The 24,328-nt window shown below is 49.1% G+C and overlaps 1 protein-coding gene across 4 annotated transcripts in view; it reads left to right on the top strand.

Moving 5' to 3' along the window:
- Positions 1 to 20,601, top strand: part of BCAN (brevican) — a 52,183-nt gene extending 31,582 nt beyond the window's left edge. For all 4 annotated transcript variants that reach the window (XM_043535320.1, XM_043535319.1, XM_037883445.2 and 1 more), the window contains 7 exons: positions 462 to 1,787; positions 7,667 to 7,774; positions 10,301 to 10,459; positions 15,541 to 15,623; positions 17,095 to 17,239; positions 18,420 to 18,602; positions 20,394 to 20,601. In XM_043535320.1, coding sequence (XP_043391255.1) covers positions 462 to 1,787; positions 7,667 to 7,774; positions 10,301 to 10,459; positions 15,541 to 15,623; positions 17,095 to 17,239; positions 18,420 to 18,602; positions 20,394 to 20,410 — 2,021 coding nt within the window. In that variant the 3' untranslated portion in view covers positions 20,411 to 20,601. The remainder of the gene's footprint in view (positions 1 to 461; positions 1,788 to 7,666; positions 7,775 to 10,300; positions 10,460 to 15,540; positions 15,624 to 17,094; positions 17,240 to 18,419; positions 18,603 to 20,393) is intronic.
- Positions 20,602 to 24,328: the final 3,727 nt, after the last annotated feature.

Genomic DNA, 24,328 nt, shown 5'->3' on the forward strand with positions numbered 1-24,328 from the left:
ATAATAGCATTGCCCTATCTCACAGGGTTGTTGTAAGGATAAATACACTGAAGACTGTGAGGTGCTTGAGATATAATGGTAAGAGGGCAATATAAATACCTAAGATAGATATAATATGGATGATCAACTTAAGGACAAATGTTAGAGAGATGTTGTGATGATCAATGACGACATTTGTGTTCTGAAATATTGGTTTGAAATTAAAACTGTGGTTTCGTCATGTTGAATCATTTCATTTTGATTGAAAATGCTGAAATATTTAGCTCCGACATTTCCGCTTAGAAACTTTTCATTCCACGAGAAGTTTCAATATTTCAACTTTTGCGGAATGGGAACTTAATTTGAAATGTTGACGTTTTCCCTGGGGGATGAAAACCCCTGTTTCCGAGCAGCTCTGGTTGTTTGTCCTGAAGGAGGTGGGAGGTAGTTTGATCATTGTCTTTTTCATTTGAATTTTGCAGAGGAAGAACATGGAACTGACCCGAAACAAACCTTGAGTTCTTCGTTGGAGGGAGAGAACGTGAGGACTGCTGAAGAGAAGCAGACTCCAGGCAGCAGCCACCAGGGATCAGATGGGGTGAATCTAGTTCTTCCCACTGAGATGACTCCAGGAGAGCCCCAGTCCATGGTCCCCCACGCAGAGGTAGAAATGACTGGTGGAGACATGACCGCCAGCCCTACAAATGCGCCAGCGGAAATCTCACCGAAACTAGCTGGATCCGGTGATGCAATCAAACCCAATATGTCTCACGTCCCTGTCAGTTCCCACCAAGAACGCAGAGAGGAGCCCACAGCAGAAGGCAGCTCTGCTGATGGCTTAGGGGTGGATTTCATCCCTGGTTCATCCCTGGACCTAGAGGTCGTTGCCACGAAGAAGGCGGATGCTCTGGAGCAGCTGGCTCGCACCACCAGCTCCAGGGGCATCAAGGAGGACTCTGGGATGCAAGAGCACTCTCCTACCGTCGCTGCTTCTGCTGCCCCAACTGCGGGGTGGAAGGCAGAAGATCTCAAAGAACCAGGTCAGCGGCTCTTTACGGAACGTGCCCAGACCTACGCCACACCTCCAAGTGGGCTTGTTTCCGGGATGAGCAGCACAGGCTTCCCTGACCCGGGCAGACGCCCGGGTGCTTCTGAAGATACAGAGCTGTCTGGAGATGTGGCTCTTGGCCCAGTGTGGCCAGAAGGGACCTCAATGATTCAGGATACCCCACTGTCTGCATCCCCTGGTACGGGAACATCCGGCCTCCAGGAGAACGAGGAGCACTCGGGTTCTACCTGGCTTCTGCAGCCCGCCGCCCCCCGCTCCCAGACGGAGGACATCCGCTCTGCCTCCCGACCGGAGGGGACGATGTTTGCCCTCACCATTTCGCACACCGAAGTAGGCCAGGTCCACACCGTGCTGCCACCCAGCGGGGAGCCTCCAGCAGAGGACGACAGCCAGACGGTGGGACGCAAGAGGGTGGAGCCGCCCGACTCTGACGCGAGCGGCCCGTTGTCAGGTGAATCATCTGAGGAGGAGAAGGCCATTGAAGAGCAAACTGTTCCCTCCGCGACCCCGGCAATGGCGGCCATCTCCCCCACGGGTACTCCTGGAGAACCAGAAGGGGACGGATGCTCATCCACCGCCAAGCACGGCCTCACTTCCCCCACTGCAGACGTCTTCAAAGAAGCATCGGGCCCAGCGTTGGAGGGGATCCCTTTCACAGACGCCCCTTTGACCACCACCAGCCCTCTCCCCGTCCTGCCAACAGACAGCGCCAGCCTGGGAGCAGGGGTGAACATTTCAGGTAACCCGTACGGCTCTGCTGCCTTGGCCCTCTGGGCAGCCATATACACCGGCCTCTCGCACTAAAAACCTCCCTTGCACACTGTGCTTTCCTCTGTCTGTCCATTCGTCTGTCTGTCTTTCTCTCCCCTCCCCTCTTCAGCTGGATCAGGGAAGTTTAACGGTCCGGAGAAGCACATATTTGTCAAACAAATTAGTCTCAACTGCGCATGCACTTTAAATCTCTTGCTACTTCTGTGAAGTGTTTTTAACGACTGTTTCGATGAAAAAAAACCCCAACGTACTATGACTAACAACGGTACTAATAAAGCGAATTAAAAGCTTTCTAGAACAAAACCACCTTGGCTAGATCTGTGCTTCCCTTTGTCCTGATTGGTCCGTTGCCTTGTGTCTTATTGCAATTTTCCTCGTGTGTGTGTGTGTGTGTGTGTGTGTGTGTGTGTGCGTGCGCGTGTGTCTCTCCCACTGATGAACTAATTCTCTTTACACCTGGCCTAAGAACTGTGGGCCAAATTATAAACCCCTTATGTATAGTGGGCCTGATTCTCATTTACCCTGAGGCCCCTTTGCACAGCACTGCCGGTGTAGCTTGTTACTGTTTGCATTGTGATGGTGTCTTGAAGAGTTTTGCAAACTGACAAACTGGAAAAAAAATTCAGCTTCGGTGAATGGAAACATTTGGAGCACTTTTGAAATATTTCATTTGGATTTTGACCGTAGACCACCCCTTTTTCAACCTTTCAAGTTGCTTGAACTGGAAAAAAAAAAAACAAAAACCCACCCCAAAACTTTTCCTTTAGAAAATGCCGAAACGGAATGTTTTTTTCCACATTGGTTTGAGCCCAGAAATTCGCTGAAATTGCCCCTCTCCCGTGAACAGTTTCAGTTTTGACAAAATCGGCATGCGTTGGTGAGAAAACCATTTCGTCAGAAATTCCTGACTAGTTCTAGCTGCTGTTGCTTGGGCTCAGCTTCTCTTGCTGGGGCTGCAACAGATTCATCTCCTCTATGAATTGGCAAAGAGGGGGACCTGGAACCTATGTTCACCAGTGAGCTACAGTTGTGTCTGGGGGGCCCCCCAGTCAGGGATCAGGGCAAGAACGGAGTGAAAATTTTCATCCAAAACTTTTTTTCACTGAACGCTGCAGGTTCAGCCACACCAAAACACTGGCGAATTCATGTAAAAAGGAAAACCAAAATTGCAAAAAAAAAAAAAAAAAAAAGCCCAGGTGTTCCGTTCTGCGAGTTTCAGAATGAAACTTTTTGATTTTTTGGTTCAGAACGACTTTGTTTAAATTATTTAAATTTTTAAATACATTTCAGTTTTTTAAAGAACACTTTAAAAATGCTCAAAATTCAAGTGCATTTTGCTCCAGGTTGAACAAAGTGTTTCATGTGACCCAAAACAAAGTTTTTTCAAACTTTTCAATTTGCCCAACATTTTGAAAAATTTCATTTTCAGTTTAATTCGAACCAATTTTTCCCTCGATTTTTCTGAATGGCCAAGAACCGAAAAATGTCATTTGCCCAACTCTGATCGGGCCTCTGGTGCTAGGAGCGGTACAAACCCACAGGAAAGACACAGTCCCTTGCCAGAGAGCTTACAATCCAATAAAGAGGGCTACTCTTAATTAAACTAGTATATTGCAAATAATAGCCCAAACCATTGTAGTAGTGAATTAAGAATTAAATGCAATTATGACCCCTAATAGGTTAGGGGGAGGGATAGCTCAGTGGTTTGAGCATTGGCCTGCTAAACCCAGGGTTGTGGGTTCAATCCTTGAGGGGGCCATTTAGGGATCTGGGGCAAAAAATTGGGGATTGGTCCTGCTTCAAGCAGGGGGTTGGACTAGGTGACCCCCTGAGGTCCCTTCCAAACCTATGATTCTATGATAGGCTTCCATGTCACAATTCACATGCAGCACAGCATTGTGGGTCAGTGCTGAATCATAGGGAAGAGCGCTCTCTGCTGTCACAGAAACACAACCTTCTGCAGCAACGTCAGACATCTCCCATCTACTCACTGACCTAGCCTGATTCAGCTCAGCTGATATAGCCCGGTTCATTCAGATGGCAGGCGGAGAGAAGAAAATAAGGAGTTAGCGCTAGGGTGACCAGAGGTCCTGATTTTATAGGGACTGTCCCGATTTTGGGGGCTTTTTCTTATATAGGCACCTATTACTCTCCCCACCTCCTGTCCCGATTTTTTACACTTGCTATCTGGTCACCCTAGTCAGCGCTCAGATTTCAGAGTGGTAGCAGTGTTAGTCTGTATCAGCAAAAATAACGAGGAGTCCTTGTGGCACCTTAGAGACGAACAGATTTATTTGGGCGTAAGCTTTCGTGGGTTAGAACCCGCTTCAGCGCTGTGCTTCTGAGGAGAAGGCTTTGTCCGTATCCCTTAGGCTGTCGAAGGGAGTGCCGACTCTGGGATCGTAGCCTGTGGTGGAGCTGCGGTAGAGTCAGATGCGCAATTTAAGCCGTGCAACGCACCCTGTATTGGGGTAGCTGACCTGGGTTTCCAGGGTCCGATCAATTGTGCATAGGCCCTGAGTGAAGGTGCCGCGTACCCCGACAGAAGGAGATCTTCTGCCGACATAGGAATACCACCTCCCCAGACGACGTTAGCTATGCTATCAGCAACATTTGCAGTGTAGACCAGGACCAATGGGAGACAGGGATTGTTTAGGGTGGCTTTAAGGAAGCCTCACCAAGCACAAAGAGAAATTTGGGCTGCAGATCAAGACATGTTTCCTGTTGCTCAGAGCAGAACAGTCTCCCTAAGGGAGGTATCCATCACATGGGGGCATTTTAGGTGGGACCAGACAAAGCACTTTGAGATTAGAATGGGGAAATGATCCTTACACATGGTCTGTGGTAGGGTGGGACCGGCTGACCTCCTAGGTCCTTTCCCTCTTTAAGAAGCTCACAGAGGCCCTGATCTCTTCACTGAGAAACTCCCACTGATGCAAAATCTTGCGATACTCCCAGCAGAAAGCACGGGCTGAGTCCGACGTGAACCAGTCTGGTCTCCCCAAGCCCTGCATCCGTTATCGGTCTGATTAAAGCAAACGCTGCCGTGATTATAAATACTGTACGCAGTGCGCATTCCCCCTTTTTAATCCCTAACCCAAGGTCAAAGGCAGAGACACTGTCTTTGTGGATGAGGACATTGATTTTAGTGGGAGTTAGGCACCAAAATCCGTTCGAGGATCTGGGCCTAAAATCACACATCAAGTCTGCAGCAAGGGATGAAACTCAGGACTCCTAAGTCCCAGCCTAGCAGCCTATAACCACAGGGCTGTCCTTCATTACTTCACGCAGCATCCTGTCCCCGGTATTGGTCACTAGAGGTGCTTCAGAGGAAGATGCAAAAGAACCCCTGCAGTAGCTAGATTCGGGATAGGCAGCCGGCCTAAGCCCTAGCAGAGATGCTCTTAAGCCTTGAGGAGGTTTTTACTTTATATCTATTGCAAACCTCTGTTTTTTTAGCATTTACTCTTCTATGTCTGGCTCTTCTTGTTATCCACATCAACCTCTCAAACCTCTTTGACTGCTTCTCAGTTCTCGGCCTCAGTGACTTCCTGTGGAGAGGAGAGCCTCAATCTGGTTTGAAAGCCTGGTGTGTCAGTACCAGGTAGGAAAGATGGTGCAGTGGTAAGGGCCCTCGCCTATCACTTGGGAGACCTGCATACAAGTCCCTGCTCTACCATGGGCTTCCACTGTGAGCTTGGGCAACTCACTTGGCCTCTCTAGGGCCCAGTTCCCTTTCTGTCTAAGGGAGAAAACAGCACGGCCCTGCCTCCCAGACGGCAGAGAGGATAAGTACATTAAAGATTAGCGAGATGCTTGGATGCTATGGGGATGGGAGACAGATAAGTACCTATTTGTATCATGGACCAAGACCCTATGGTGCTGGGTGCTGTGCAAACACAGACCAGAACTACAGTCCTTCCTCCAAAGAGCTTGAAGTCTACCTATGAGACAGCAGATTCGGGCGGAGGGGATTGGAGCTCAGGAATGCGACTCTGGGACAATGCTGTCTGCTGATGTTCGTTAGGGGTGAAATTTTCAAAGCCAAATAAAAGATTTGGGTGCCCATTTGCCACTCAAATTAAAATCTTCACCTGCGTGTTCAGAATGCCGTGAACACTCTAACCCCTTGGAGGAATGTGATTTTAATTTTTTTTATATAATATTGATGTTTATTTTAAAGCATTTTTTCAATTTTTAATCGATTTAAAGTTTCCCGGTGACTTAAGCCCCATAATTTTGTGCATTTCCCCCACAATTTTTATTGTTTTACATTTTCACAGTTGCAGGAAATTATGGGAAGGTCAGGCAATATGGGGGAGGGGGAGGGATCAGGCAAAGATTATGGCAGGAGATGTTCAGATTCAAAAAGTTAATGCTTTATAACCGGTAGAACACAAATTGTTACCATCACATGCCAAAATATACAAAGGGCATATCCTTAAACCGAACTCTAAGAAGTTCTCGAGCTGCCGATTGCTTCCTTTGCCTAGCTGTAAATTTCAATTGTAATTGATGGAAATATTTTTCCATGGGTTTGCCTGAGGGTGCGGTGCAATTGACACTTATCGACATTCACCAATAAAAATCACATCCTTCCAAGTCCGTTAGTGAGATCACTGTAATTCTTCCCTCTTTGATAAACGGGGAAACTGAAGCACAGAATACTTCAACTAATGCAAGGCTACAGAGCATGGGAATAGCGGAGCTGAGAACGGGACTCAGATTTACTGGGGGGGTGAGTGCTTGGATCATTAGCCCAGGCCGCCATCCCCCGAGGGTATTTCCCAGCCAACGCCATTCTCTATCCCCGGATAAGTGTGACTCTTAGCTCAGTCCTATCTAGCAGGAGGGGACCCACCACCAGAACTCATTCCTATTCCTTGGGAGACAGCAATCCCTTCCTGAGATGCATGTCTCCACCTCCTCCCCCTCATGGCTTCTCAGACAATCCTCCCAGTGTGAACGGAACGTGCGGTAGATCCTCTTGCTCTCAAAGAATCCCCCTTCTCCCTAGAGTCCACTACAGCACTCCATCCCTGGGGCCCACAAATCCAATGGCCAGCACTGAGCTCACACAAAGACAATTATTAGGGTTTTATTGAATGCCCCTCCTCACCCCCTGCCCAGCACTTACCTTCTCTAGGGATCCTTTGAAAGGTCAAATGGCCACCACCACTCAGGTCTGTCCTGTCGGCTCTCTGGGATGGAACCCCATTTGTAACAGTGTCCGTGAGGGCTCACCGCGTCTGGGGGGGGCTGCTGCACGTGGGTCTCCCAACATGACTGAGGTTCATGAGATAGAACCTTAAATATCGGTGCTGCTTCTTTACCCGCAGTGGAGCCCCCAACATGGGGGTGTCCGGTCACACTTGGCTCTCCAAGAGGACTGGGGCATTCGGTTCTTCACGCTGCCATAAGACTGGCTCGTTGCTCTGCATCTCTTGCGAGCCTTAGGCCTAGACAAAGCAGGCCTCCTCTGGTTTAAGATCTGACACAGAGCCAGAACTTTAGGGGGTATGCTCAAGTCTTGCAGTGGGGTTTGAATCCTGCCCTTTCCCAACACTTGAGAGGGAACTGCAGGTTGGCAGATCTGAGGCTTGGAGTCCACCTCGATTTACACTGCATTCTGGGCATTTCACAGATTCGGCATGAGCAGGAGAGAGGGCTGCCTGCTGTCTCCCTGGCAGCTGGCTCTGAGACCCCATTGCTGGCTCCTGGAGAAGTCTGGAACAGTTGCAGCCAAGCCCGATCTCTCGGGGTGCTGCTCAGATTTGCTCCCACGATTAATGTCACCTGGGATCCCAGGGCTCAGCTCCCAGCTTCATTCTTTGAATGTGCTTTCAGATGACTGCATCCCAAACCCTTGTATGAATGGAGGGACCTGCAGCGAAGAAGAATACCGCATCAGCTGTATATGTCTGCCAGGCTATGGAGGAGACATCTGTGAAACAGGTGAGTCCAGGCGGGCACCACAGACACAGCCTGAAAGGCTGTTGTATTTTGGGGAAACAGAACAAACTCACAGCCCGCTTAGGCTGCTAATTGTCCTATTTCAGGGCAGCAGCTGGGATAGAACCCAGATCCTCCAGCTCTAACAGCCACCTGAGCTCAAGTGGTGGAGGGGCCTATGACACACAGTTGAGCAGTTCTGATTCTGTCCAGGAGAGGGCAGTGGCACGCACAGACCAGTTTAATAATAATAAGTCCCTGGTCTTCAAACCAACGATGAGACCTTGCTGGTTTTTAATTTCAATGGAGTTCAGTGGCAGAACTGGTGGACGCTAACTCTGCTGCAGTGCATAAAACATAGCCCTTGTATAGCCCCAGAGCTGCAGGGACCTCATGCTAGCAGAGAGAGAGGACCTCAGGTCTACCTGACCCCATCTGTCCATGGCCTCTCTGCTAAGAAAGCCAAGAAGGGGGCAAATTTAATGCCAACCAAGAAGGTGCTTTTGTTATGTGGACATCTTTTCAACTGGATCACGACCCAACAATTCAATTCATGTAGGCCACCACCCGTCTTGTGGGGCTTCAGCTCAAAGATGCATGGCTCCATACGGCCCCCCCGAGCCCTCCTGCAGACTACAGGGCTTCACTGATGAATAACACAGCTAGAGAAAAATCAGGATAAAAAGTGTCCAGAGCTCACGCCTTGGGACAAATGACTAGCGCTATGGGAAGGATGGAAGTTCCATTTCGTGAAGGATTCCAAGATTTTGAAATATGGCTTTGTTCTGAATTGGAGCAAAACCTAAATGTTTCAAAATTCTCCACAATGAAAAAGTCCAGAATAATTTTGTTTTGGGTCCATTGAAATGTTTTGCTTTGATTTTTATTTAATTTTGTATTTTTTATATATATATATATATATACACACACACACACATATATACAATATAGTATTATAATACTATTACAATATATAATACAAAATAAAAAAAATTTTAAAGGAAAAATTGAAACATTTTGTTCCACAAATATGGAAATGGGATGTTTTGACATTGTCAGAACTTTTTCTGTCTGGTTTTCTTCCTAAACGAAATTCCAGTGAAACAGACCCAGTTTTGCAAAGTGTTCGCCTTTCGACGGAACTGCATAGTTCAGTGATAGTCAAACTTCAGTGGTTCAGGAGCCAAGCCAGTGATCAACATTACCCAAAAGAGCCCCAGTAGTGTGAATTCATTGTTTCATTTACATACTTTATATATATAAAATATTCTCACAGCAAAATGACTGATCAAGTATTATTTTACCAACTACAATTGGTTAAAACAGTAAAAGCATCCTGATTGGTTAATAATTAAATCGCACAATGTTTTAATATCACGTGCTGCAATGAGCCACAGGAGACACATTGAAGAGCCACTTGCAGCTCACGAGCCTTAGTCCGAGTATCACTGGCATAGTCCAATGGAATGTGGATCCATCAGAGTTTCTCCAATGAATGCTATGTAGGACCCATATTTCTCAAAGAGACACAAAGACACACAACCAGAGTCCTAGTGACAAACACTTAAACACCTAAAGTGGAGCAAGCCTGTTAAAAGAATGTTAAGGTGTCTATGAACTGGGGCAAAACGTACCCAGAAATAACACGATGGAATAAGCTATTTGAATAATTAAGGCTCACCAGACCAGTTAAAGGTTAAAGAAAATCCAATAAATAACCATGAAAGACCCAAGGTTGGAGGGAAGCAAGAAGGAAAGACAATGAACGGATAAGATCTATAATGCCTGTGTCTCCATTGCTTTCTACCTTGGGCGGTCATTTAAACCAGTGCAATCTGAGTGCAAAACATTGCTATTCTGATCTGGTGTAAATGAATGAGCAAGGTGCAAAGCAATGGAGAATCAGGCCTATAAAATGCAATAGAAAAGTGGGCTGCTAGGAGAATGGTTCTGTTCAGAGACAACTCTGGAATTCATGCGCATTTATATTAACATCCCTTTACCCAGTTCTGGCAGAGAAGTACAGTCATGCTCACTTTAAATCCTCTTTACGCTGCCCCAGCAGGGTAAAGGACGCATAGTGCAACTGAGAGAACCAGGTCTTTGTACTCAAGGGGAGCTGTACAATAGCCACTGATGGAGATGCGTGATCCACCAGACCCCCCAGGGTGTATGTCTGGAGGATCCAGAGTCACACCAGGTGTGAATCTGACTCTAACCAAAATATAGGGCCAGATCCTCAGCTGTATAAACTGGCTCCATTGACTTCATCCAGTTTACATCAGCTGAACATTTGGCCCATGGTTCATAATAATGCAAGGCCCTTATCAACCAAAACATGTTACGGGAAGCGGATTTTTGCGGAACGAGGTTCTCTCTTGATGTTTCTTTTGAAATGAGCATTCGACAGTTGCTGGGTGTAGCTGATCCGTCTCTGTATGGACACGCTTGTTTCTCTCACTTCTCCAGTCATCTTGTCACTTTCTCCTCTCATTGGCTCTCTTGTTTGTCCTCTTTCCTTCCCTCCAGATCTGGAGAAGTGCAGCCCAGGCTGGGACAGCTTCCAGGGTTCCTGCTATAAACATTTCGCCACCCGAAGGAGCTGGGAGGATGCAGAAACTCAGTGCCGGCGTTATGGTGGCCACCTGGCCAACATCATGACCCCCGAAGAGCAGAACTTCATCAACAGTAAGCGGCATGAGTTGGGGGCTTCAAAATCATGAGTTAAAAAAAAATACGTTTGAGCTCCTTTTTATTTGCCTTCAGGTTCCAGAGGCTAGGGAACATGCCTACACTGCATTGCAAACTGTTGTATCTAGTGTGACAAAGTTCCTCCTCTGCCTTGGCGGATCCTGCGCTTTCTGGCAGATTTGCTCACCTCAGAGGTTCACAGCAGCCCTCAGTTTGGCCGCTTTTGCTAGAGGCTCAAACCTGCCGTTCACTCAGCTAACCTCATCACTGGCCAGCATGGGGGAAAGGGAGAACAATCTCTGCAGTCTCTGTTATCCCACCTAGTGGGTTGGGGACTGAGCAGATCCCTCTCCAAATTAGACCTTCCCCTCTGATGTGACTCTCAGTCCAGCTCAACTCCTCCTGTGTCAGATAGTGGGTGGGGGGATGGGGGAACCTGGGCCCACCCTCTACTCTGGGTTCCAGCCAAGGGCCCTGTGGATAGCAGCTGTCTATAATGTCTCCTGTAATAGCTGTGTGACAGCTAAAACTCCCTGGCCCACTTCCCCATGGCCTTCCCCCAGCACCTTCTTTATCCTCACTGCAGGACCTTCTTCCTGATGCCTGATAACTCCTCAGTCCTCCAGCACCACGTCCTCTTGCTCCCAGCTCCTTGTGCGCCTCTCTCTAAGTGAAGGGAGGTCTTTTTTTTTAAACCAGGTGCCCTGATTAGCCTGCTTGCCTTACTTGGTTCTACCAGGTTCCTGATTGTTCTAGAATAGTCCCTGTTATCTTACTCAGGGAAAAGGGACCTGCTTAATCTGGGGCTAACGTATCTACCTTCTAGCACTTTCCTGTAGCCATCTGGCCTGGCCCTGTCACACTAGCTATGTGCAGATATTAACACACATTTGTGTTTGTAAGTTTGTTCCTAGGTAGTTTCTGTAGCCTTGGGTCCAGGAACTACAATTCCCAGGATGCACTGCAGAGAGTGAGAGGGCGTTGGGGAAAGAGAGAGAGAGGAAGAGAAGGAAAAATGAGAATATGAGCTGCGGGAAGAAGCGAGGGGAATAAACCTTACCTTTGCAGTTATCTAGCTTCCCGAGTCTTCCTCACAGCGGTTGAGGTACAAAACAAATTGGTGACGAGCACTATAACCCCCCAGCAAAACCGAAATCTAACTGTTTTAGGGCTATCCAAGTGCCTCATAATCCTTGCTGCTGTTACCTGCTGTTGCTACTCCCAGGAAAACTCCACACTGGCCGAAAAGCCTGCTGCTGCCGGCAATTGCAGCTTGCTGAGAAGAGAAATTTGAAGGAGAACTATCTATTTTTCAACGTGCTCCTTTTCTCCAGGTGGCACGTCCCCCTGCAGTTCCGAGTACTCAGCTGCACCACGAACAGACTTTTACAGGGCTAGTCAGCAATTCTGTGACCAGAAAATCTTACCAGCTGATTGTTCTCCACCTTTCTTGCTGACTGCTCCAACTTGCTTCCACGCTTATTACCATGACGCATGTCCTGCTTCCACTGTTCTTCATGCCTTCCTCCCAGGAGATCCGTCACTCCCATGGGAACAGTGGAGGTCTTACTTCAGCAACTATGTGCTTCCTGTAGAAACTTCTCCATACACTCCAGAAAAGCAGAAAGACTTAGTGCTTCATTGCCTTGGTCCCAAAGGGCAACGAATCTTCAAACATCTTCCTCCTTTTCCTGACATACTGCAAAATGTGACTCTCTCCGTCCCGGAGGATCATTTTAATCCTTTACTCAATGTTACTGCTGGATGCTTCATGTTCTGTTCCCGTGTATAGATGCCTCATGAGCCCATTGACTACTGCATGGCCGCCTTATGTGAGTTGAGTGCAACCTGTGAATTTGCCATTTTCACAGATGAGATGCTCAGGATCAAATCATCATGAAGACAGACAGTTCCAAGATTCCAAGACACTCTGAAACTATGCTAAGTAGATATCATTGAACCAGTTGACTCATCTGAATGGGTTTCTCCTATCATTCTTGCAAGGAAACCTAATGGTGCCATCTGCACGTGTGGACTTGAGAGCTCTAAATTCCAACAGAGTGGTGGATTGTCATCCTCTAACCAACATCAGTGAAAAGCTGCTCACCTTGAAGGAAGCAAGAATCTTTATGACCCTTGATTTATCCTCAGTGTACCACCAGATCCTCTCAGTGGAAGTATCCCACATGAACACAGCTTTCATCACTCCAGAAGGCTTGTTCCAATTCAAACGGATGCCATTTGGGTTAGCCTCTGCAGCATCTGTATTCCAGAGAATGATGCATGTGATCGTTACGGGTGTCCTTTCAAGAGCACAGTGTGGTGTGCGGCAAAGATGATTCTGAACATGATGTCATCCTAACAAGGGTTCTAGAAAAACTCCAACAACATGGACTTACTAGCAGCACACACACACAAAAAGGCAATTCTGTACTGACTCAGTGTCATGTCTAAGTCATATTAACTCTTGGAATGGCCTACAACCAAAACCAGACCTCGTGAAAGCCCTTTGCGAAGCACCAGAGTTGGACAATAAGGACAAACTTTGAGCCTTCTTGGGGCCGTGCAAATACTATTCAACGTTTGTGCGGCAGTTTGCTCTGAAAGTAGTTCCTTTGCGTTGTCGCCTAAAAACGAATGTATGGCTTGAATGGGATGAAGCGCGCAAGAACAGCTTTAATGACACAAAACCCGCAATGGCCACCAGCCCGACTCTTTGCAGCTCAAACGCAAAAGAGCTAATGATTGTCACCACGGATGCTTGTGAGTGCGGTCATGGTGCTGTCTTGACTCGGCTAAGAAATGGACAAGAAGTCATTATTGCATTCGGGTCCAGAGCCCTGAGTGCTCCAGAAAAAACAGATTGTGTCATTGAGAAAGAAAGTCTGGCATGTTTCTGGGCAGTAAGACACTTCAGAACCTACCTGAGGGTAGGAGATTTATCTTGAGATCTGACCACAAACCTCTTTCAATTCTATTCACCATGCCAGGCTCAGCTCGACCAATACTGGTCAATCATTTGAGCGCTGTGAAGGAGCAAGGGGAATAAAACTTACCTTTGCTGTTCTCTAGCTTCCCAAGTCTTCCGCACAGGGGCTCAGATACAAAATAAACCAACGTCTGTGGGACCTGGGTTTGTACACTCGGTGTTTCCAAGAGTGTGCTTGAGCGTCCTCGCTGCATTGTAAACCTGGGTGTACAATTGCTGGGCCTGGGTCTCACAGCTGGGCTAATGCGTCCACGCTGCACTATACTGACCTCCTGACTCAGATCTGTGGCTTGAGCTGCATCCACACTGACAGGGCTTGGCCCCAAGTCACAGCGGGACTCAGGCTCTGACCCAACCCCTAGCAGGATCCTAGGACTCGGGCCCCAAGTGCTCGCTGACCTGAGTCAACTGATTTGTGTGTGGACAGAAGAGGGTGGGGCGGGGCTGGGTTCAAACCTGAGTCAGAGCCCAGCCTTGGCGCGCAGCGTAGACAGACCCTACACATTTTTGAGCTTTTCTCTGCAACCACGACGGTTAGAAACTTACTTTTAGTTTTTCAGTGAAAGCTGAGGGCTTGTCTAGATGAACAAGTTAATTCAGGATAAAAATGGGGTATAAATCTATACCGCACTCGCCTGCCGCGCACATGTGCGTCTGGATCCTGCGGCTGTGCACTGAAAATTCCCTAGCGCACTTTAATCTACTCCTGTTTCAAAGCAGGGAACTCCCTCTGTGGCCTGTGAACTTTTCTCCCCTCTCCCGGCAGCATTCCCTGCTGTTCCTTGCAGTCGGTGTGGAGCGCCGCTCCCTTGCCTTCCTCCCCTGATGCATTAGCTAAGCCATGGTGGTGGCAGCAACAACCTGCGGATTAGAGAGAGCTGCTCTGTGTGTGTGTGCACGCACGTATCACGTGTGCACACCTGAGGTGTGCACGAACGTTCACGTGTGTGCGTGCATGTGCGTGAAGGAGGCTCACCTCACTGAAAGTGGTGCGAGACACAGAGGTAAATGATCATGGAAAACTCAAGGATAGCTAGCTAGCTAGATAGGATGTATGGGGATAGATGGATAGATAGATACTAAAGTTTAAAGAAAAACAACGAGCACTCATGAAAAACCCAGGGAGGGAAAGAAGGCCGTACAGTGGGACACAGGGAGAAAGGGACAGAGGATCAGAGAGAAAGCGGATGCCGTAGTGGGGCAAAAAGCAGTCCAGGGCAGGAGGAAGGGAAGGTGTGAGACGGGGAGGAGAAAGGGGGATTATGTGCTGAAGGTTAGGAGTACTTGTGGCACCTTAGAGACTAACCAATTTATTTGAGCATGAGCTTTTGTGAGCTACAGCTCACTTCATCGGATCCGATGAAGTGAGCTGTAGCTCACGAAAGCTCATGCTCAAATAAATTGGTTAGTCTCTAAGGTGCCACAAGTACTCCTTTTCTTTTTGCGAATACAGACTAACACGGCTGTTACTCTGAAACGTGCCGAAGGTTGCCGCTCTAACCTGGCAGGGCTGTCACTTGCAGTGTGAGCAGTGGGCCTGCACAGAGGCGGTGGGGAGCGGCTGCAGCTTGGAGTGCGGGATCAGAGGATGGGGAAATGGATGGACTCTGCTGCCCTCTCCTGGAAGGACCCAAGAACGAGCCCCCTTTAAACGAAATACCTTGAGCTTGACTCTGGGCCGCCCCGCACTCTGTGCATTTACCTCAGGGCACAGGGGTTACCAAACGCTACCAAATCACGACGACCGCCTCGGACCTTAGAGCCGGTTGCAGTTGCTTGGGAGTTTTCCTCTTTCGTCTAAATGCCACAGGAAGTCAGTCAGCCTCCCATACGTGTCCTTGAAAATCCCAGGCTGAAAATATAACCAGCCGTCTTGGCAGGGAAGTCAGTTCTCCTGCACCAGGGCACAGATGAGAGTCAGGTACCCTGTGTCCAGGTAATTCCCTCCTTACCCACTGGGGGATTCTTGCCCCTTCTGCTGACGTGAGACAGGATACTGACCCAGATGGGCCATGCTTCTGATCCAGTCTGGCGGTTCCTGTTGGTTTAATTCGCCCTGCACTAACCGCAAACCCCCTTTGGATTCCAGATCAGTACAAGGAATATCAGTGGATCGGCTTGAATGATCGAACCATCGAAGGAGATTTTCAGTGGTCCGATGGGAGCCCCGTGGTAAGTCACAGGGGGTCAGTGCTCTGCTCTTCAGTGCAAAGGCCCCTTTGAGTCAGTGTGAGAGCTCAGTTAACCGGACACAGACTTACCAGGCACACAAACACTGGCTTAGCATGGCCATTTCAAATCATACACAGTAAAGGGCGAGGGGAAAACCCCTGTCAATGGCCTTTTGTTCTTCACAATCACTCGGAAAATATTCTACAGCTGTGGGTATGAATCAGACACTTGAATCATACTTTGCATCGATAGGCTGCTGGTTACGTGGTAGCACTACCCTGGAAGGCAGGCTGTAACCTTGTGCCAGACCACCTTGAGCTTGGACAAGCTACGTGTGATTTGGCTGGGAGGCCTCTGATGAAAACCCAGGCACTGGTATCAGTGATTCAGTTATAGGCGTTTTTCTTCTCCGAGTCCGTGCTGGGCAGAGGCAGAGGGCACCGGGCTACTGCAGGGATCTTTGCAGGAAAGCCCCCGCCCCGTTGTTGTTCAGGGCCAGGGCCCAGGATATTAAAAGGCACTTAGGCGTTGCTGCATTCAGCATTGCAGCGCTTCACTGATTTAGGAACTGGCACCTGATTTTCAAAAGTGATTTAGGCACTTCTGAGCCTTAATCCCGTTGACTGTCAAAGAATCCAGGCCTGGACCTTCAGGTGCTCAGCACCCACACTTGGGATCAGATTCAACCTACGGCTCTGTGTGTGTGTGTGCTCTCAATGGGAGCTAAGACCGGCTGAAAGCCTGCTCCCAATTATGGGTGCTGAAACCTTGCAAGAATTCTTGGCCTTAAGCCCTCATGGTATTTTTTCCAAAGCAGAGGGAGAGGGGAGCTCATTCAGATTAAATTCCCTTTTGCTGCACCTCTTTCAATTCCCTGTGCAGTTTCGGGGGGATGTAGTATTCTTCCCTTTCTGTTGCTGTGGGCGGTTAAACTTTCCACCCCAGAGGTGGCTGCATCTAAGGGGATGGTGTAGAGACTTTCAGGGTTATTGTCTGACGTCCTGAAGGTTTTCCATGGTAACCTTGGGTCGGTCCTATTATCCCTTCCAGAGCAGGCCTGCAGGTTATCATCCTTTACAGTTGCTACTGATGCTACGACTAGCTAAACCCAACCCAGCGAGTGAAATGGACCTTGGAACAGCTTCCCAAGTGGCACGGTGGATTCTCCAGCACTTGGGGTCTTGAGTTCAAGACTCGCTGCCTCTTGCTAAAAGACACCGTCTAGCTCAGTCACAAGTTATACATCCAACACAAGATGAAATTCTCTGGCCTGCAACACAGGAGGTCAGACTTGATGATCCCAATGGCCACTTCTGGCCTTAAAAAAATAAATAAATCTATGAATCTCCCCAGGCCCAGTCCTGTCTCCTATATCTGATGGCATCCGGATGACCTTTTTGTGTGGGAGCCCTAGCTTTTTCGGCAGTGTATTCCCCGCTGCAGAGTTCACTCACGCTCCTTTTCTTGGCAGCTGTATGAGAACTGGCACCACGGGCAGCCCGACAGCCATTTCCTGTCCGGAGAAGACTGCGTGGTCATAGTGTGGCATAACGGGGGACAGTGGAGTGATGTGCCTTGCAACTACCACCTGTCCTACACCTGTAAAATGGGTCTAGGTAAGCCTCACTTGTACCACATCTTCCACCGGTGCCGGCTTCTGCTCTGAGACCCAGGTGTTAGCACGGGGGCGGGTGGGGAGGACAGTTGGACATTCAACAGGTTTTTTCAATGGAAAACGGGCCCCGTGTCCAAAACAGACATTGGAATTGTCCATTTTTGAGGTTTTCATCCCCTAAACTGACGTTTTGTTGGTTTTTGGTAACTTAAAAACAAATACAAAACCACCAAACAGTTTGGCCAGTCGGGCAATAGATTTGATTTTATGGATCATTTTTGCTCACATGGCAGGAGCGTTCTGGTTTTCGGGTGCCGAACACTCAGCATTTTTCAAAAAACGTTGCGTTGCTGAAAACGAACATTTGTCAGGTTTGGGTTTTTCAGGGCGGGCGGGGAGCCCAAATGGTGTAGAAACATTTTGACAAAAACAAAACAAAAAGTTTTCATGTAACTTTTGCACAAAACATCCCCAACTGCCTCTGCTAGCCATGCCCGCGGCACTATACAAAAGCAACACTAACCAGCTTCTAATTCGGGTGCCTGATTCTCTGTTGTGTTGCACCTGCTGTAGGAATTTCCATCCATGCAACGTGTTACCAGTCAGCCTGGGAGCATTTTACACCCATTTTGCACTGGGGTCAATAACGGCACAAGGTGCAGGGGAGCACAGAATCAAGCCAGTCTCTTTGGGGTGGGGACTGGTTTTTGCTTCAGTGTTTGTACAGCCAGGAGGCCCCGGGCCATGACTGGAGCTGCCAGGCTCTACTGCAACGTAAGAAGAAAGCAGGAGACACATTTTCCCATGTATACCACCAAGAGAACTGGGTGGAAATGATGCAAACCCTAAATCAGATTGAAAAATAGAAGGGGATAAGAAAAAAATGCCAAACATTTAGACTAAAATTCTGTGCCCCCCCCCCACTTTTTTTTGGTGGAAATGAGAAATGTTGGTGAAAAGTTTCAGTGAAATTTTGAAAGGTTCCTCCTCTAATGTCTCTGGGTTCCCTGAGGCAATGGAGGGGGGAATTGTCTTGCAGAAGGGCTACTCAGCGGGGAAGGGAGAGGGGTCATCTTGCTAGGGTGTACTTGTGGGGGTTACATCATGTCTACCCCGGCCAAGACAGTGTCACATCCTGCATGACCTTTAACCCTTTGTCTCCCTTTCCCTCGTCCCCCCAGTGTCTTGTACCTCCCCGCCCGAGATAACAAACGCCCACCGATTTGGCAAACCAAAGCAGCGCTATGAGATCAACTCCATTGTACTGTACCAATGCCTGGACGGCTTCACCCAGCGCCACTCACCCGTGGTTCGGTGCCAGGAGGACGGCCGGTGGGAGTGGCCGCAGCTCAGCTGCATTCCGAGTGAGTGCTTGGCAAACGCAAGGCTGGGTCCCTAGCCACCTCGTGCCTTTGATTTCAATGAAATGATGCTGACTCAGACCAGCAGGGGATCTGGCCCCTCAGCTCCAATGGATCTGTGCCGTTTTACACAAGTTGAGGGTCTGGTTCCTAGTATCTCAGCTGGCTAAAAAGCAGCCAAGGTGACAGTCCTGCATAGGCTGGAACACGGGCTCCTTTCACCAGTGCTGGCGGAGGGCGGGTTTTTGCATTGCTCGTGCCCCCCAAAGGTCAGGTGATTTCAATGGGTGTGCAAACAATACAGGTTCGGGCCAGCTGTTTCCAGATGGGCACGGTGAGACTCTAAGAAGGGTCATTAGATGCCATGTTCTACAGCGTGACGTCATTGCCTGCAGGATCAGGAAGGGATTTGCCTCCCATGTGTCACTTAAAGTCAATTAGATGCACTGTGGGAGCTTTCCAACAGCTGATGAAAGAGCAGCTATTGTCCTGGGCTGGAGGCTGGACACAGAACGGGATGGACCAATGCTCTGATCTGCGCTGGGAGGAGGTGGGACACTGAGCTTGCGTGGTCTGCTTCAGGATGGCCGTCGGTGGCGTATTGGGCTAAACAGATCAGTTGTCTGATTCCCTATGGCAATGGGTGAGCTAACCCAAACCAAGCAAATATGCCGTGTCCTGAGTCCCGGGTGTATATTTTGCTGAATGGGGAGCAGGAAGTGACGTATACGTGGGAGGGCTACTGCAAAGCCTTGGGGCTGCATGGGGTGATCTGTTTGAGCATACCTGGAAACTTGCGAGAGCCGGAGCAAAACGTGTATCGCAAATAATTGATCCCATCCGTGTGTCGTCGAAAATCCTAGCACATGACAGACAGCTCGAGGAAATGCACGTGTGAGCTTGATGTGGGATAATGCTGGACAAGCAACTAATGAACTCCCAGTGCAATGAGTTGGCTAAAAGGGCAACGCAATCCTTGGATGTGTAAAGGAGGCGAGTGAGTAGGAGTGGGGGGAGTGATTTCACCTGTATACAGCATTGGTGAGACCAATCCTGGGATACTGCGCCCAGTTCTGTATCCATGATTTAAAAAAAAAAAGTTGAAAAATTGGAAAGGATGCAGAGAAGTGCCACAACATTCATTTGAGGGCTGGAAAAGACATCTTATGGTGGGAGATTTAAAGAGCTCAATCTGTTTAATTGGCCAAAAAGAGCAAGGGGTGACTAGATTCCAATGCCTAAATACCTTGTAAAAACAGCAGATACGGAAGGGGTTTTTAATCTGGTGCAGAAAGGCAGGACAAGAACCAATGGCTGGAAGTTGAAGCCAGAAAAATTCAAATTAGAAATAAGGCACATATTTTTAACAGTGAGGGTGGCTGACCACTGGAATAAACCACCAAGGGAAGTGGTGGACTCTCTAGCTCAGTGGGTCTCAACCTATTTACCATTGTGGCCGCATCCAATACTATCTGTATGGCCCTGAGGATGTCACATGGGCTGCAGCTGTGTGCTGATTGGGCTGCAAGCGGCCTGCGGGCCGCAGGTTGAGAACCGCTTCTCCAGCTCGTGATGTCTTCACATCCAGACTGGTTGCCTTTCTGAAAGATGCTTGAGTCAAACCCAAGTTATTGGGTTCAATACGGGAGTAACTGGGTGAAATTCTCTGGGCTGTATTATACAGGAGGGGAGAATGGATGATCTAATGGTTCCTTTTGGCTTTATAATCTATGAATCCAAACGTGCTGGCATTTGACTGATGCTTTTGCTCCTTGTATATTTCTTTCTGAAAAGTTGGACCAAACCCTTGATGGCTGAGGATGGACCCAAGATGGAAGACATCCCTTCCCAGGGCACTGGGGCCGGTTCTGAATGGAAAGGGAGCTGGGAATATTTTTTTGTAAAACAGTCTGAAAACCAGCAGGAAAAGCAACGATGCCTTTCTCCCCGTCATATTTTTTATGTATGTATAAAGAAATTCTAATGACTAAATATTCCCTTTTAAAAAAAAAACAAAATCGAGAACAACATAAAATGTAACTTTTCACTTTGTGTCAGGAGTATTTTGTTATTGAAATTGAAACGAATTGAAATCAATGTGGGAGCCAAAGACCGTGTGACCTTCGACCTATGGGCAGAGCCACATGATGTCACTATGGGTGTGGTGAACCTCTCTCCTACCATTGGCCAGTGGATTCGTGCCCTCCCGCACCTTTATACAAGGAAGTTGTTCCTTAACTGCTCTCTGTGTTTGTAATCTCTTGCTTTGCTCTGTAGAACCAAAATGCTTAAGTGTGAGAAGAAAACAAGTGGGGGACGTGCCTGGAAAATGAAGTGACATCATGAAATGAAGTGACCTCATTTCCTCCGCCAAGGACATGACGACAGGAGGCTGGGAGTTTGTCACTGCAATAAGTTGCTTGGCACCAAACTCCATTGCATGCAGGTTCTGGGTGAATTGATGTGAGGGGGTTTAGAGTGGGGTGTGTGAAATATTTGCACAAAGAGACAAAACTCCTTTAGCTTTGGACGTATTTTTGTTTTTATTTTTTCTGGCATTTCTTCGTGAGGTCAAAAATGACCTGACTTGGCCACATTCACCTGAAACCCGGCTCCCTTTTCCAGAGAAGAAGGGACCTGCTCCCAAATGGAAGGTAGCTCCAAAATTCCAAATCTTCTCAGGTTCCTGCTGCAAAAAACTCCAGCCCATTTCATGGAAAAAAAAAATCTGTATCTGGGAGGAGTGACATCTCTCCAAAATGCACCGCTTTGTATTTTCCCCATCTTGGAAAAGATATTCCCTGGTTTCACCCAGCTGTGGGAGTTGTTTGAACTAGGGATGGGCCCCACATCGGGCTCCAGAATCAGATATGACTGGGATATGCTTGGGGTTTGAGGAGGTTTGCAATTTGGGTTTCAGCCCCATATGCCATTGTACTCGCTGCCGTAGCGTGTGGGGCCTTGCATGGATCTTCCTCTCCAGCGCCTCTTGGTGCTGGAACATGGGTGTTTCAGGGGTCTTCTCCAGCATCCCTCTTGACCACTCCTTTGGCTTTGCGTTGGCCTGTCTCTGGCTGCGTCTTCCATGCCCCAGCCCTCCGGTCAGGTCCCCTCTTTCCAGCTCCGTCCCATTCTGGGCTAACAAAAGCCCCAGTACAGAAGCCACCCCATATGCAAAGAAAAGATCCTTCTACCCCTCACCTGCTAGGCTGGGATTCGCTGCTCTCCACCCGTGCTCTCGGGCCCTGCAGAGTTCCTCCATTGTTCCTTTGGCTCAGCACTGCTCCTCTGTCCTGGGTCACCCCCACACTGGGTTCTCGTCCCTCTCTAGGTAATCCTCCCTGGCTCTTTCACAGCTGGGATCACTAATAACAGAGTCACCAGATCAGAATTAGCTGCTGCCTTGCAGGCACTTTCTCCCATTAAAGGGCCAGCCGGCCTTCGACAAACCCATTGTAGAGAAACAAGCCACCTGTGAACTATACATCTGGATCGACCTGTCTACCTTAGTTATTTCTAAGGCACCTTGTCAAGTTGGTATGTAAGGTCTCAGCTCCCACAGAGTAAGGGATATCGCTCTCAATAGATCTTTAACATTGGAGCTGGTTGGGGATTTTTTGGTCAAAACAGGTTTTCTATGAAAAATACCGCTTTTCTCAAATTGAAACGTTTAGAAAGCATTTTGATCACGTCCAGACATGCTGATTTGACATTTTGGGAACAAAACTTTTTTGGTTTTGCTTCAAAATGATGTTTTGAAATGAAATTCCGTGTGTGTAATTCCCCCACCCCAAAATCTTAAAAAGGCCAACATCAGAATGAAATGGTTCAATCGACCAAAAAATTCATTAATATTTTTCTGAATTTGGTTTCATGGAAACTTTTGAATTTCTTTTTTTTTTTGTTCCATTTGGGAACGCCCCCACCCCACAAAAAGTGTCTAAATTGTTGAATTTCTCACAAAAAAGGGAAATCTAGTTCCTACCCAGCTCCAGCCAACATGAGAGAGAGAGGTTGAATTGTTCTCCTTAACCACTGAAGACAGGACACGAACTAATGGGCTTAAATTGCAGCAAGGGATGAACTTTAGATTGGACATTAGGAAAAGCTTCCTAACAGTCAGGGTGGTGAAGCACTGGAATAAGTTGCCGAGGGAGGTTGTGGAATCTCCACCATTGGAGATTTTTAAGAGCAGGTTGGACAAACCCCTGTCAGGGATGGTCTAGATAATACTTAGCCCTGCCTCAGCGCAGGGGACTGGACTAGATGACCTCTCAAGGTCCCTTCCAGCCCGACATTTCTATGGTTCTTAGACTGCAGGAGCTGGAGCTTTAAGAAAAATCAGAGCAATTCTCATGAGACTCGTGATAAAATTGCCGGAGCTTGGCAATGCTTCCCAGGCTTGGGACAGGCACAGAGTGGGTGCGTGGGGAGGGCGGGGCCAGGCTTCCCATATTCTTTTCAGCCTCCAGTCTCAGGGCTTACATTCTGCTTCCCTATGTCCCTGGGCCTGAGCAAGTGGGGGCCCCCCACCCCACCCTCCTGCCAGGGAAATGGGCTCGGGGCACCGGGGGTTGCCGCGCTCCGCCCACCTGGCGCTCCTGCTGGGGAGCCGGGGGCCGGCCGGGCGGAGCGGGTCGGGGCGCCGGGGCCCTCCAGTTGGCCAGGGACCGCTGGACACAGGCCCCGTCGGCCCGCTGGCTAATCCGCCCAGCCACATCCCAATCTGCCTCCCGACACTGGGAACAGCACGGGTGCAAGGCGCAGGAAGGGCGCCTTCTCCACCCATCTTAAGCCGTCTTTATGCTGCCAGCGCAGCCTTCGCTTACCTGAGACCTGGCTCTCAGGTGTTTCACCTTCACTTCCGCGTTGCTGGGGCCGGAGGAGCAGGGCCCTGCCTCTGAAAGGGGTGGTCCCGCCAGCACCCCAGCTGCAGCATAAGGAAAACCTTTCCTGGAGCTCAAGGCGGCAAGTGCCGCTGGGGCCACACACCCTGCTCGACGGGGATTATTTTTCTGACGCCGCCTCGTACGCTCCGGTTGATATAAAACCACAGGACCCAGCGGAGGAGACTGCAGAGCCTTCCGTTGCGGGCCCAATGCCAGAGCCCCTGTGTTAGCACACGTTCCCTTTTCGTGGTCTTAGCCCTCCTTTGCACCGCGGTAGCGGCTCCTCTGTTTTGGGTTTTGCTGGTGGGTGCTCCTCTCTGCCCTCTCCCGCCCATGCAAGCAGCAGGCGGGGGGCTCAGGGTAAAGAGGCTGAGTGGGGGAGTGGGGCCTTGGGGGGGGGCAGGAGAGGACAAGAGGCCAAGTGGGGGGCGGGGCCTCAGGGCGCAGCAGTGGGCGGAGCCTCACCGGAAGAGATTCGGCGGGGGCGGGGCCTCAGGGTGACGCACAGGTGGAGCGGGGGCCGCGGTCCGGGTGCCAGGACCCCCAAAAGATTAATCCGGCCCTGCGGGTGCTGAGCACCCTCTATTTTTTTTCAAGTGGGTATATTTGAGCCCCGGAGTATCCACAGAGTCGGCACTTCTGGCAGCTAAGGCCCCCAGTGATAGATCAGGGCGTCCCTGAGGCTCGGTGCGGTGTACACAAAGGGCAGAGCTATGGTCTCGGCTCCACCTCACCCTGTGTGGGCAAATCGCAATCACTCCGGGCCTCAGTTCCCCCACCTGCAAAATGGGGCTAACAGTCCATCCCCTGCGTGCCTTGCCTGTGGATGCGAAATGGCTC

The sequence above is a fragment of the Chelonia mydas genome, chromosome 24 (assembly GCF_015237465.2).
Source record: "Chelonia mydas isolate rCheMyd1 chromosome 24, rCheMyd1.pri.v2, whole genome shotgun sequence".
In the NCBI taxonomy this organism is placed as follows: Eukaryota; Metazoa; Chordata; order Testudines; family Cheloniidae; genus Chelonia; species Chelonia mydas.